The following is a 14,660-nucleotide window of genomic DNA, read 5'->3' on the forward strand; positions in this document are numbered from 1 at the left end:
GAAAAGCTTCCAAACAGCTCTCTTACCAGGTAACGTGGAAAACAAATTCAGCCAAAAAAAGTCACCACCCACCAAATATGAAAGGAACATACATTTCAGGAAAGACTTACATGTAAATCCCAAATTCTAACCTCCCCATCTAGGCATCCTGAAGCAATGAGGCCTGGGATGGTGGGATGGAAGGTGACACACCAGGGAGTGCGGCGATGTCCAACCAAGGAATGAACACACTTGCCCGTTTTCACCTCTGTGATGTAGATGTTGTGGTTCACATGTGTGGAAGCCATTAGGGTCCTGGGAATGCAGAAGGTATGACAAACATTAGCATGAGAAGAATACCGCAAAATTAGACCACGGTTAGCTTCATCTCAACAGGGTCTGTTCATACTTAACCCAGCAGCTCTCCCACACAGAGCTCAAAGGGTAAGAGGCTACTGTTGCACCAATGTCAAAAGTTTTCTGTAGCCAGATTTCAGGATCCATGCAAACATGAGCTCATCTGAATCTGCAAGCACAAACTTGACCTTGAACGTCAGAGTGAGCATGCAGCTCAGAAGGCACTCCTGACTGACAGTCTGGGGCAAATAAATATTCCCAACTCTCAACCACTGTCAAATCAAGTGATACTATGAGAGATCCCACCTCCATTTCTGCTTCCAATACACACATCACTCTGCTCTGCTCTTTATTCCTAGATATCCCAGTGAATGTGTCGTATCATTTGAACATGTTGTATTAAAATATCCTTTACTCCCTTTCGTTTCTTATGAAATCCCATGGTGTCTGCAGAGATCCTTTTTCCTTAGAACTTTGTATCACCTGGGTACCTCAGAAATTAAACACCAACTATGCTCGAAGCTGTGAGATTAGGAAGGTGCACACGTTCCATCCATGCGTGTCAGGAACCAGAAGTTTCACTCGGCTGTTCAGGACTGGGCAACTCAATGGGCACAAGCCTCCATCACTTTTGTAAGTGTAGGGAGACTGCTGAAACAGGGAACGAACTAGGAGTTAATTACCTGTCTGGACTAAACGCCAGCAAGAAGGTGGAGCGTGGACTGTCTGGTAACTCCACTTTCTGAAAAAGCCAACAAAGCAGGAAGTGTTGCAAGAGTCATATGATCATACTTTAACTGTAAGCCACACAGACAACAAGGGGAACCAGCTGCAGGAACATATCTAGTATCACATCACTGCAGGAACTGAACAGAGCCAGAGAGCATATCAAGTGTAACACATCAAAGGTATAATCACAAGACAATTTATTTCAAATCCCTGCCTCCCTTCCCCCATTCCAAGATCAAGATATGCAGCTCTATCCCACAACCTTACCTTGCCCTCCCATTTCATCCATCGAGTTTTATCCTCCACCAGCTCCTGCAGAAGCCGCTGAGCGCCCAAGGCTTGGGTGCCCCGTTCCCTACCCCAAAGGATGCGGACAGCATTCTTCTCTGGGACAACCTTCATGGCTCTCAGTTGCCAACACCACGCCTGCGACTGAGAGGAGACACCAGCAGGTTCCAGATGACAACCAACACCAAGCTACAAATAAGCTATCCACATTTCAGTTGTTTATCTTCATGGAAACCTAAAAAGATAAAAGACTGATAAGGAAGGCAGCTTTTACCTTGGCTACCCAGACAAAGTAAAATCTTTAAATCCCAAAAATACTAGATTTGAGAGACAAATCTTTCTTCTTACACAGCCTTATCAAGGCCCCACTTTGACATTTCTGCAGCCAAAAATTGCTTTGAAAGCATCCAATTCTTTCCTCGTACAGGTGCCCTAGGCACAACAGACATGCGGAGAATTAAAAATTGGCCTTCAAATTATTTTCCTTCCCTTCATCTCTTGCCATATATAGTAAAGGATAAAAGTTTTCTGAAGATACAGTCTTTACACCTTGAAGATTTAGGTCCTATCTGGGAAGGGTGTCTGAAAGCCAGAGGAACAGTATTACCAAATTGACAGTATGACAGAGGAATCTCCCAGAACTACTCAAATTTCAGTAACAGGCCAAACTGTAAAGGTCAGATGATTGACAGACCTCAAGTCCAAAATATTTCCAACTCCATCAACAGATTACAAAATATGAAAACAATTATGTATGGGACAGCTTCACCAAGATTATTCCAATGTCTGCACAATACCTTTCAATCTGCATTGTTCTTAGAACAACAGTTCACCCAAGTAATGCACACTGGCAAAGAATAATGCTTTTGGAACACTTTAAGCTGCAAAGGAAAGCTTTAATACCCACTGTCTATAAAAAAAAGCTAAATAAATATAATAAATAAATAATATAGTGACTCTAATAGCAACCCAATCACACAGCTTTTCAGTGGTGTCATACAATGGAGTTTGCCACAAAAAGCTCTCCAGAAAAGTTTCTTAGAACAGATAAATCAAGAAACTCTGCAGCAATGCTATTACCTTCCGATCCCAGCAGTGTACATACTACTCTGCCATCTCTTGATAACATGAAGATCTAAAGACAAACCTGACTCAGTTCATGTTACACTGAACAAAACCATCAATATTCAATAGAGAAGGAAATAGCAATTTTAAGAAGTAAAAGAACACATGAAGAAAAAAGGTTTATGTGCACAAGAGACAAATTGTTAAATGACAGAACTCAGAGTGGTCAGTAGCAGTATTTTCTTTCCTCCCACTCTCCCTAAAAAAACTCTCCTAAACAGATCATTTAAGAAAGCTGCAGCTTATAGAGAGGAGCTGTCTAAAGAGATAAGCCAGGAAAATGAGTTCCAAAAAAGCACACCAGTTTTTATTTGTAGAAGTAAAATAAATAGTACTGAAGTAATTAACAAGTAAAGACACCCATCTTCCTAGAAAGGAAATTCTCCACAGTGAATTTTGAGCTAGCTGGAAATTGCCTGTTGCTTAATGTGAACAGCATGGGGATCATATATTTCAGAGAAGCTGAACTCCATGGTACACAATAAGCCTTCTTTTGAGAATCTGTGAAAGTTAGCCAAACATTAGGTAGGAATTATTCCACAAAATCAAAGCCTTACTGGAAAGCAACATAAAAACTAAAGATATACTGCAAGAGAATTCTTAAAAATAACTGTACAGCTTAAAAAAGCCCAGATCCAAAAAAGCCAGAAGGATAACTAGAATAGATACATCCAAAAGCATAATATAAGATGGGAATCCCTAAACTAAAAATCTTCTTTAGTTAAATGCTGATAAATCCTGATCCAGATTCTGCAAACAGCCCTAGGCACCCATGTTCAGAAGTGACAAGATTCAGACAGTAAGCAGAATGGAGGAGAGGGACAACTCAGAACAATACAGGCAAAAAAAGTCTACTTTACAGGTGCAAACTGTACATCTAGTTTAACCCTTAATCTAGTAAAATTAAGAAAACAGTAGCTGAATATTCTATAAGCATGTATTCCAGAAATTTGGACTACAACAACCCAAGAATAAACACATAAACATGACACCAATGGAAGACCAGTACTGCAGCTGGAATAAATTGGAAGTTTGAAAAGATTTAAACTTTGGAGCAGCCTTTCAATAGCTGTGAAGGACAAACCATATAAATAACTTGAGATCATGGTAATTTACAAGCAGGATAACAATCACTCATAAGAAAGAACAAGCTCTGACAACCTAGCAACATTTCAGTCCTATCAGAACCAATGTTCCCTAAAGTACAATAGCAACATGGAAAACAAGAGGTTTAACAAACGGCTTTAAGTTTATTCATGCCATGGACAAGTTTACATATTGCAAAAATAAATGGGGTGATAACTCCTGCAACTGCAGTCAGTGAAGTTCTAGTATTCACCTTATTGAAGGACCAAGTCATCTCCACTATATAAAACCAAGCGCATACCTTAAGACAGCTTATCTAAATCTCTGCATGTGTGTCCTAATTTATTCAACTAATCTGCCTATAACAAACACTTCATATGTGAGCCTGAGCATTTAACTTCATGTTTTCCCTCAGGGACTGTACCTCATTTTTTCAGCTTCTACTGACTCATGTCTTTATCCTGTTTTAAAAGAAAACTAAGGAAACACCTAGGGCTCTAATGCCTTCACAGTACTCTGCTAACCTGCTCAACATTTTTAAAAGCTGGGATCCCTTCAGAAAACACCAAATGTATCCTTCTTGAGTGATGCTGAGATTCCAGTATCCCTTCGGCGGCCAAACTTTATCCTTTTTCTGAATTAGCCTGAACTGCTTCTCTACCTGGTTACACATTCAGCAACTTTTCAGACAGGCAAAGAAACTCAGAGCCTTCAAATGAAGAAACAGATGTAGTGTAGCATTGGCAATGAAATGAACACTGGCATTATCTTCGATCATTTTAGCAGGAAGACTTTAACCTTTCTATTGGATTATGTGTTCAGCTTCAGTTTGTTTTGGTGTGGGGTTTTTGTTTTTTGGGGTTTTTTTTCCCTTTTAGTTTTTTTGTTTGTGTAGGGTTTTTTTGTGAGGGTGTTAAAGGATTGAATTATTTCTCTAACCTAGTAAAGATACCCACCAACTCCAAATATTTTCCTCAAATATAAGCTGAATAATGACAGCATGCTATTAAATACCATTAGCAGATAAAGTATTGAAGTACCAACTGTATTTACAGCTACTCATTAGCTATCTGACCAACAAAGTTTAAATTAAATGCAGGGGGTTTGAAAACTGAGTTTGCAACTCAGCATAAATAAAACTTGCAGCTCACTGGATAAAATCTGTGCAGGTGAGTGGTGGACGGATTCAGTAGCAGTGTCTATTACAAATACCCACAACTATCCAAACTGATGAACAGCTGACCACCTAAAGAGGGATAGGGATTGGGATTGTTCTGTTTTCTTCTTGTTGTTGAGTTTGTTTTGTTTACTTGTTTTTTGGGAGGGGAGGGAGGGAGATTTGGATGGTTGGCTTAATCAGGATGACCAAAAGTGTCCAACAACTGCAAGATCAGCTGATGCTCTGAATTGATGCAGATGACCATAAAAAATTCTGCAAATGGAGAGTCAAATTTTTATATAATCGGCAGCTTTCTTTCCTTAAGAGTTTTCTCCCTTCAGGGCATTTCAGGACAACATGCTGGCCTGTTCGCAGTTTTGGAAAGGGCATTACACAGCCCAAACCCAAGCCTTTTACTTGCTCTGTACCAGCCATCCTTGAAGAAGCCTGAAGAATTCCCAGCATTAGAGTAATGTAGGTTTACTTGTAATTGTCGCTTTTACAGATGTTGAATCTCTAAAAAACCAAAGTGAAGCTGCAAATTGGTACTACTTTGCAGTGGTACATGACCCCCTGAAAACACTGACAGAAAGGTAGGGTGAGAAAAGGAATAAAAAGAAGCACATTCAATTTGCCATATAAAAAGTAGGTCAAGATATTTTATGCATTATGCAATGGCTCACCATTCCAGTTCAAAACTTCAGCACTTTACAGAGATGACAGTCCCATCTCCTAATGTGCCCCTTCCCCATCTTTGTTGCTATTAATTTTGTGAAAATTCTGGTACCACCATGCTGGGAGCACAGCTGGCTTTGATACAAAGATGAATATTGCAATACTACCTTCATGTTATTCCACTCTTCACGGGGGAAAAACGTTATTTCACGTGGCCTTCAGCTCTCAGACTAATCTATTACCACTGCAAAGAACTTTGTGGTTGTTTGCAACCAACACTAAAAGCCTTTCCTAATGCATGTGCACAGAATCAGTGTAAACAGCTCCATCAGTGTTTAAAAAGGAAAAAAAAAACCTGCAATCAGTAAATTATATTTACAATGGGAGATCTATCCAGAAGATACAAATGTCCAAATAATTTCAGACAATTTTGCTGCCCAAAGAGACCTCATGTGATTGATGAAGAAAGAGGCAATATGAAGTGAAATATTAAAGCTGTCACTGACTTTGCAATCCGGGTTCCACAGAGAGAATGCACTTATAAGACTCCCTGTAGTTTTGGTTTCCAAGTCCCTTTGTCAGTTTTAAGACTTCCATAACGTATTGAGTGTAAAACAGCCATGATCCACACATAGCTGATGGGCCAAGGCTGTATACTTTGTATTAAAAGAATATGCATGGGGAAAAAAAGGACTTAAAACACAACAAAAGCAAAACTGTGGTGAACAATGAGGCATGTCACTGTCCTGCAAAACCCCAAGCAAACTTGTCTCTAGAAAAGAAGAGGAAGCAGATTATTACACTCAACTCCTCCAGCTCTGGCCAGGCACCTACCTATCTTGCAAGCCAGAGTTACTTCTGTTTTCAAAAATGTCTGTTCTGAAGAAGCATGCCCAGCCCTAACAATGCCATTGCAGTTATTCCAAATTAAAGTGCAGCATCTCAGGCTTTGACACCAGCAACACACTAAAAATTCCAAGAGAACTGTTTATTGCATTTAATAAATGCTAGTAATTTAAGTTTCATTTAATAAATATTAGCAATAATTTAGCATTCCCACTATTGCACATGTGGGTGGGTTCTCCAAGAGCAATCAGATCATCAGACAGCCCAAATGCTTTATCTTTGCTGACAGTGATCCTAATGAAGGCAGCACTCAAAAGACAGGCTATTTCCTCTAAGGATTTTCTACAAGTCGGTTTCCCTTGTATTTCACACAGCTTAGTTTTGAAGCAAACTGCCTTCTAAGACCCCTTGTGCTTTTCAGAAGCTCAAAAGAGCAAAAAGTGCCCACTGAAAACAGCCAAATATCATCTTGCCAGGCATTATGAACTACACAGCCCCTCCTTTTGCAGGCACTTCATTGATAAAACAATAAAATCTGGTTCTGACACCCAGACAGGAGATCTCCAAGAACAAAACAGATGCCTAGAACATAATTTGGAATATATACAAGCAGTCACACAGCTCCAGGGACTTTCTAGTTCCATTCCTTGTTTACAATCTGTGTTTCCTTCCCTTCTGCAATATTTTGAAGCCATCATTTCCCTAAATTGCATCAAACAATATCACATAAGAAGCCCATGAAACACTACACCGGATAGAAGACCTGACTTATACTTGCAGTTTTATTGAAAATACTGATTCAATCCATATCAAATGTCATGCTATTCCCACTAACCCTTTTTGTGTCTCCACCTGAAAACCTGAGCAAAATTTAAAAAAATGTTTATGTAAAACCAAAACTAAAAAGCTCTTTTACCCTCTTTGCACTGCATCAACTCAGCTTCACAAACAAGACAACTCAAGTAGTCCTAGTTTGGTAAGTCCTAGTTTGCCAGTAGCACTGGCATTTGAATAATGCTGTAACAACAACAAAATCAGTAAAAAACAGGTGACATGACCATATCCCAAATAGTAGCATGGGTCAAAACATAAGTATTGGAAGAACAGGACTATGTTCATTCTTAAATGACAGGGCCATATACGTCTAAATTTACTTTAACATTTGATTTGTCTTCCCTTAACTCCATTTGTGGTAGTTCCAGATGAACCTTGAGACTGTTTATAGACATATTAACTCTTCTTGGATTAAAAACAAACAAACAAACCAAACAAAACCAAACCAAACAAAAAACCCAACCCCAAACACCAGAAACCATTTTGCATAGGACAAACTTCAAGATACCTTGCAGTAATATCTAAATGAACAAAAATTTAAAATAAAGTTACTTTGGACTAGAATCTTTAAACAAGGCTAACCCACAAACAAAAACAGTCTACGGATGGGTAGCAACTATCTTAAGCATGATTAATCAAAACAACAAAAAAAGCTAAACTCTAGCCCATTATTTTGTTCTGTTTCAACTTGTGTGCTTGATTATGCTTAAAAAAAAAGGTGCTGAATTTAAGAATTTAATTCGAACAAGAGTCAGTCTATAGTAAGTGCTCCTAACACGGAGAATAAAAAACACTTAGGAGAAGTGAAAGAAAGTTCATGATGCAACTATCCAAGAAAACCCAAAACTAATACCATGAAGGACTTCCATTATATGCTCCTGGATTTACTCTTCCAAGTTTTTAAATACTCCCCAAAGTATTATAGTGTAAGCTGAAGTTTTGCCTAGATTAAAGCCAGAGAGAGATGGAAATTCTAAAGCACACTTTCTGTAGATGCAGTAGACACACTGCTCTAAATTGCACTCACTGCAATAAGTGTTGACACATAAAAAAGGATTCCTAAAGAAAAATAACTTGTCTTAGTGCTTCATGATTGAAAAATTCAATGCTGTGTTTTAAACTGTGATTGCAAACAGCTCAGGAAATCCAATTACACTACAAAGATGTCAATAGTACTTTGTCATTTCAAGATCCTGTATGACTGCAACAAGTAACTAATTGCCATTAGAATCTTAATTTGTCTTCCCAGTCTGGATTAAATCAGCTAAATAGACATAAAAGAACTTTTCAGACAAAAGAAGTACATTAAAATTCTGGCTATTTACAGCAAAATGATGAAGACATGGAAGAGAAACTTGCAGATATGAACTCCTAAAGGCCAGAAAATGAATGGTAAATATAAAAAGGGAAGTAAAAATAATTAAAAAATCTAAGCAATCACCCATGACTGGAGTCTGACAGTTTCATTTATCAATGAGAATATGGAGCACTTTCATAACTATTATTACAACTTCCACATAAACTTAATGAATTCTTGAGAAGAGAGATATTAGTTTCAATTCAGAAGATAGGAAGATAATATTATTTCACGAAGCTGTAAGGTAAGTCAAACAGCAGAACTGAGATCTGGAAGATTAAGAGTTGGTTTCCACAATTCCATACTCAAACCATAGCATCTTTCGTTAAGTACTATACACAGCAGGAAATGAGGGACAGGGAGAAGAGAAAGCCAGAGCAATACAGAATTCAGATTAATCCCCTAAAAATTATTCTCATTTAGACAGAAAGGCAAAGGAATTCTCAATTCAAAATCCCATTATTTACATTAATAGTCAGATCAAGATTCTTCAAGCTCATCAAGTTCTTCAAGGGCCACAGCCAAATGCCCCCAAGTGACATCACACATTGCACAGTAATGTGGGAGTGCCAACACTACAGAGCAGCAGAAGCAGCATCACATACCCCCAAGGTGAAGACAAAGTGTTTTGTGCATTCAAGGCTGCACTTAAGGAACATGCACCTTATTCAAGTAATAAGGAAAAAGCAACTGGAAGCAAGAATATGTTTTAGAAAATACAGGTCATATAATTTCTTGCTCACATGGAAATACAGTAATAAGACAAAAAGCAAAAATGATCCACACAGAAGCTGAAGTCTTCATACAAAGATGTATCAGAATTATAGAAGAGGTGGGAGACAATGAAGATTTAGACTCGGAACAAAGAAACACAGCAAATTCTTGACTCCACTGCCCTTCTTGGCCTTAGACTGAGTCTGTGGGAGGAATATAAAGGGAGGGGGAAAAGTGTACAAAACATGAGTCAGAGACTCCTCTCAGCAATTCTGTGCTGCTCAAGGTGAAGAATTAGTAATACGTAACAGGAAGAAGGAAGCAGGAATCACTCTGCAAGAACAACCCAAAACACCTCACTGAGAACATGTGGAGCTGAGCGAGCACATGGATTAAGATGATGCTCTCCACATTTAAGCCTGACACCTCATCATCCCGTTCAACAAACAGTTTACAAAAACTGGAGACAACAAACAGCTACTAGACAACAACCGCAGTCAGAATTCCTAACAACCAACTAAGTCCTGACATGCAAACAAGTACTGCTTCCTCTTGTAGAGGAAAGAGGTCTCCTCTAGTTTCAAGCAACCCAATCAATGGGTCTTTCATTAGGCAACTACTACATCCTGTACTAACCTTCCAGTAAAATATTTCTAATATTAATCCTCTTCCACTGCATATCACATTGTCATTCACATTTGTAAAACAAAATTCTTCTGTCCTTCCCTTACTAATATTTTGTTTCTATCACCCTCCTTGCTAGGATAGCAGAGGGCTACTAACACAAAACACGCAAGGTAACTATTATCATGCACTATGCCCTTTATCAGGCCCTCAGAAACTCAACAGTGGAAAAACAAGTACCTTAGTGCTGCTTACATTAGTAGTAAATATTCCCATCAACAATAATTCTGCAAGACCCATGAGTTCAGTCAGTTTGCTAATCATGGCATAAAAGATTAGTACTAGAGTTTCCAAAGTTTCTTTAAAAAATGATTATTCAAATGCCAAACTTCTGGCAGAGGGATACCAGCAGGCTGGATCATTGCTTGCCTTCTTTAGAAGGGGTTGTTACAGCCGCATAAAAGTGCTGCTCAGAAAATGGAAAAGTAGGAAACAACCAAACAAGAATCTAGAGGGTCAGTTATGACTCAGAAAAGGGCAAAAGAAAGAAAACTGAAGAGGCTGTCAGCAAAGTAAACATTCGGCAGAAACTCCCAGCAACTCAATCTGAAAAGGCATGTCCAGACATTTGGATCCAAATACATTCTTCATTCCAAGCATCAGGAAAAATATAAATACTAGTGGACAGCCCTACTCGTTAACAGCCACACTGCCACAAAAAACACACTTATTTGTGACCATCAAAATAGAAATGAACTAATTATTTTAAATAAAATTACCCAGAGAAGCAGCAGTTGTGAACTCCAGAACTGGCACACAAGCTACACTGAAGAGTTATGAACGTCAGGAAATGCATTACAACAGTCCTTCAGAATACAAGAAAGGGTTTTAAACTTAGCAGAGATTTCAGGTCCTGTTGCCTGCATCACCCATGAGGCATTCAAATCTGCATGGGTTTAACCCCATGCCACATTCTGAAAACTGACCCAACAACAAACTTAGGAGACCAGTAATGGACTGGCAATAAGTGCACATTACCAGCAGGTCATTTCTTAGGTTCCTTTTTAACATTCCCATCAGTAATTTGAAAGAGGATGGGAGTGGCAAAGGCAAAGAAGCCAGATGACATTTCCAGAGGACACCAAGCAGGGTGGAGCAGTAAACAAGGACAAATATAGAAAAACACACTGGTTTTTTAAATAAAGACTAAAGAACACTTCATACAGAGGAGAAATGAACTTCATTCAGAGCAGCACTGAGCACTGACCGTATTTACAGACTTCATATAATCTATCTTCTTGAAGACAGGCTTGCATTTGGACAACAATTCTTGAATCCATCTATCACCACGGAACAATACTTGAAATGTGTAGTGAGAAAAAACACCTACACGATCTCTTGAAGATGAAACGCTGATTTAGTACAGGAAAAATTGCTTTCCAAAGGCAGCTGAATGCATGGTATTCACAGGATCACAAGTAATCCAAAAAACACTACACGAACACTACAGAAATTTATGCGTTGGCAGGACAAATATGGTAGATGGCAACAAAAACATTCCCCGAGCTGGTGAATTAGCTGGGTTCGTTTCCTCACAGGACAAGACGGAACTAGAGGCACACCTGAATGCATTTTATGCCAAACACTACTTTCACAAGCAAGTGCTCTGCAACACACGATGAAAAACAGGAGAGAGAGAGGGCAGACAACGCTTGCTGCACATTTTATTCGGGTAAGGCCGGAAAACACCAACAACAATAAAAAACATCTCGAAGCAACAGGGCCAGAACGCAACCGGACCGAACCCGGACCACGGGCCCCGGACGGTGCCGTGGGGGCAGCAAGAGGGGCGACGGACGGCGGAGCACCAGGCACCCAAGCTGGGACAGAAAATCCGGCTTGAGGCACGCTCCAAAGGGCGGCAGCGGGGCACGGGCTCCTCGCCGGGACTGGGGACGCTCTCCCCGGGGCTGCCGTCGCCGCCGGCCGGCGGGAGGCAGCGCCGCGGCTTTCACCCTCCCGCCGGCCCGGGGCAGCGCGCCGGCCTCCCCGCTCCCCCCACCGTAAGGCCGCGGTCCCGGAACTCCCGTACAGAGGCCCCGGCAGCGACTCCCGACTCCCTCCCGACCGCGCTCCACCCGCCGCGGCCTCACACGGGTCGGTACCGCCGCCTTCCGGGGCGCCGCCGCGGGGCCGGCCGCGCCCGCCCGGGTGCGGCGGCGCGGCCTCGGCGCGGGGCCGGCGGCGCGCGTAGGCCCGGAGCGTACCTGCAGCGGCGGGGCCGGAGCGGGGCCGGGCCGGGCCGGGCGGGCGGGCGGAGCGGCCCCGGGGTCGGTCGTCGCCGCCGCCGCGCCGAGCTCCGGCCAGGCGGGCCAGCCGAGCGCCGAGCGGGGCCCAACGGCGGCGGCGCCGAGCGCGGGACCAAGGCCCGAGCAGCCGAGGCTAGAACGCCGCCAGGCAGCGCCAGCCGAGCGACGAGGTCTTCCACCGCCGCCCGGGGGCGACGGAGGGCAGGCGAGAGCAGTCGAGCCCCGAGAACTGCGGGGCAGCGCCCAGCCCAGAATTAAAATCTGCCTAATTTAGCTTAGAGAGGTGCGGGATACTGGGAAAATGCTCTGAACAGAGTGAGTGTAAACCAACACGTACAACAGTCAGACTGTATAAAACAGATTGGAAGTTACTCTTCTAGACTTCCAAGATAAGGAGGAAGATTAATCCAGACTCGTCCAGGCTTAAAAGGAGCAATGGGTGTTGATGTCGTCACAAACGCCCAGGTTCGAAAGAAGCGGCCCGGTGCTGGAGCAGTAGCCGTGCAGGTGTCCAGCTTGTCGCAGAACCCGAGCAGTTCGAGCCCCTGACCTTTAGGGGAACGTGTAGCAGGCGGATCGAGAAGGCTGCACCTTCCCAATGGCCGGGGCAATGGGGAAAGGAGGGGGCGACGCGCAGCCGGCGGCTCGGGATAAAAGGAGGCTGCGTCCTCCAGCAGCGTGAGAGGGCCCGCGGGGGGATGGCCCCGTGAGCTCCCTCCCTTTCTTCAAATAAAGTAAATAAAGTCGCAGGACTCCTCTGTCTCCTTTGTGGACACTTACTGGCTTTTCACAGCGTGATTTTCTAAACCAAACCACAAATCTCAAAGCAATTTGCAGAAAATCATTTTTCTCGAATTTTTTTCAGCCTGGAAAAGAGAAGGCTTCTGCATGACCTAACTGCTGCCTTCTGGTACTTGAAGGGAACCTAGAGGAAAGATGGGGCAAGACTATTTACAAGAACATGTAGTGACAGGACAAAGGGGAAGGGCTTTAACTTGAAAGAAAGTAAGTTTAGATTAGATAGTAGAGAAAATTCTTTACTGTGAGGGTGGTGAGGCACAAGACCAGGCTGTCCAGAGGAGCCGTGAATTCCCCATCCCAGAAGTGTTCAAGGCCAGGTTGAATGGACAGAGTTCTGAGCAATCTGGCCCCATGAGGGAAAAGAAAAAAGTCTGGGTGAATGGTTTTGAAGGAAGCTGCTTGCTTAGGAGTATGTGGTGGAAACTGCTCCCTACATTTCCTGAGCGAAGAGAAGAGTACTGACATTTGACTCAGGTAAGAATAGTGTTCAGTGGATTGCTTTTGTCTGGTGCGGCTTGATGCAGTTTTTGCCCAAACTGATAAGCAGTGAGATCAGTTTTGAAATTAAACTCTACCACAGGTGACAGTGTCTGAAAGAAGACAAAACTGAGCAGCAAATGTGTTCCAGGAAGTGCCTGCACTCTGAGTTTGCTCTGGCCTCAACACACGCTGGGAAGAGCTATTCATAGCGTAAATTGAGAAACTCCAGCTTGTCATTAAGTGACAATGTTTGTACCTACACATGTCCAAGTCTCTCTTGACCTTACCACCCCCACAGGGCTCATTCAGTGTCTGCTGGTGTTTTGGTCTAGTGAACAGTATTTTTAGCACAGACTCAGATGTGATTATGAGCCATCAGGCACCATATACGGCAGCAACTCTTACCTTAAAAATGTTTTTTTTTAGAAAACAATGCTTGTCTGCTTTTTCCTAGGTAAAAGGACCAGGAGTTTTGCTGCAGTGACCAACAGTAGTTCTTGTATAACACCTTGCATAAAGAAAAGTGAATTACATCTGAGATCTTTGTACATAATATTTTACAGCCCTCATTGAGGCTTCTGAAAACGTTTTGTTTACACGTCATCAAGCATGCTTGGTTTTCTGTGAGATAATAAGTGCTTACTGCCACTGCAAGCCTGGCAGAGTGTATCTAACCCTGCATCTCCACCCTGCACTGCAAAATGTGTCCCATACTCTTGTATTCATCAACTGTGGGGCATGATCCAGGCTCGCTTCCTCTAAAAGGACAGATCCACAATGCCAGGCAGTGTCACTGTTCCTTTAAGCAGTTACAGTTTTGTAGTTTTCTGCATTCCCTACCCCTTTTGTTACATTTACTGCCCAGTAAACAATAACATCTAAGAAACAAAATTTTCTTAGACTGCTGTCATGAGATCTTGGAAACACTTGTGCCTTTTAGAAAGAGAACATTTCCAGGAAACTGCCCAGCCTTGTGCCAGCAACAACTGCGTGCATCAGTCATCTTGTTCCACTGAAGAAGTAGATTGCCAGCATTGCTAGAGCAGCCTTTCCACACCTCTGCTTTGACCTAAAAGGAGAAATTTTGCAATCGGTTGAATTTCTCTGACCCAGTCAGTCCTTGGCATTTCTTTGACAGCAGCCAACAAGACAAGCAGTTTCCTGCTGCAGGAGAAAAGCAGCCTCACCTCCACTAGCCTATTTCCTGATGTCTGTGAAGTACCCAACAGAGTCACCAGAGCTTAACATCTTCTCCAGCCTGTTTGGGAAAGAAGGAATGTTCAATCCTTCTAGATCT

At 42.2% G+C, this 14,660-nt stretch overlaps 1 protein-coding gene and 1 long non-coding RNA gene across 5 annotated transcripts in view; one reads left to right on the forward strand and one right to left on the reverse strand.

Annotated features, from left to right (window-relative positions):
• The window catches only part of AMBRA1 (autophagy and beclin 1 regulator 1), a 126,074-nt gene extending 113,900 nt beyond the window's left edge, over positions 1-12,174 (reverse strand). For 3 of the 4 annotated variants that reach the window (XM_068193564.1, XM_068193563.1, XM_068193561.1), the window contains exons 1-4: positions 12,041-12,174; positions 1,333-1,588; positions 1,020-1,078; positions 111-294 (exon numbers count right to left, since the gene is read on the reverse strand). In XM_068193564.1, the coding sequence (XP_068049665.1) occupies positions 111-294; positions 1,020-1,078; positions 1,333-1,467 (378 nt within the window). In that variant the 5' untranslated portion in view covers positions 1,468-1,588; positions 12,041-12,174. Of the gene's footprint in view, positions 1-110; positions 295-1,019; positions 1,079-1,332; positions 1,589-11,395; positions 11,421-12,040 lie in introns of those variants that run through there. The other variant, XM_068193562.1, reaches the window with a different exon arrangement.
• A 161-nt stretch (positions 12,175-12,335) lies between these two features.
• LOC137475840 (uncharacterized) lies at positions 12,336-14,193 on the forward strand. Its single transcript, XR_011000095.1, has 2 exons — positions 12,336-13,357; positions 13,818-14,193. It is a non-coding gene; the product is annotated as an uncharacterized lncRNA (long non-coding RNA).
• The last annotated feature ends 467 nt before the right edge of the window (positions 14,194-14,660 follow it).

This window comes from Anomalospiza imberbis, chromosome 6 (genome assembly GCF_031753505.1).
Source record: "Anomalospiza imberbis isolate Cuckoo-Finch-1a 21T00152 chromosome 6, ASM3175350v1, whole genome shotgun sequence".
NCBI classification, from domain to species: domain Eukaryota; kingdom Metazoa; phylum Chordata; class Aves; order Passeriformes; family Viduidae; genus Anomalospiza; species Anomalospiza imberbis.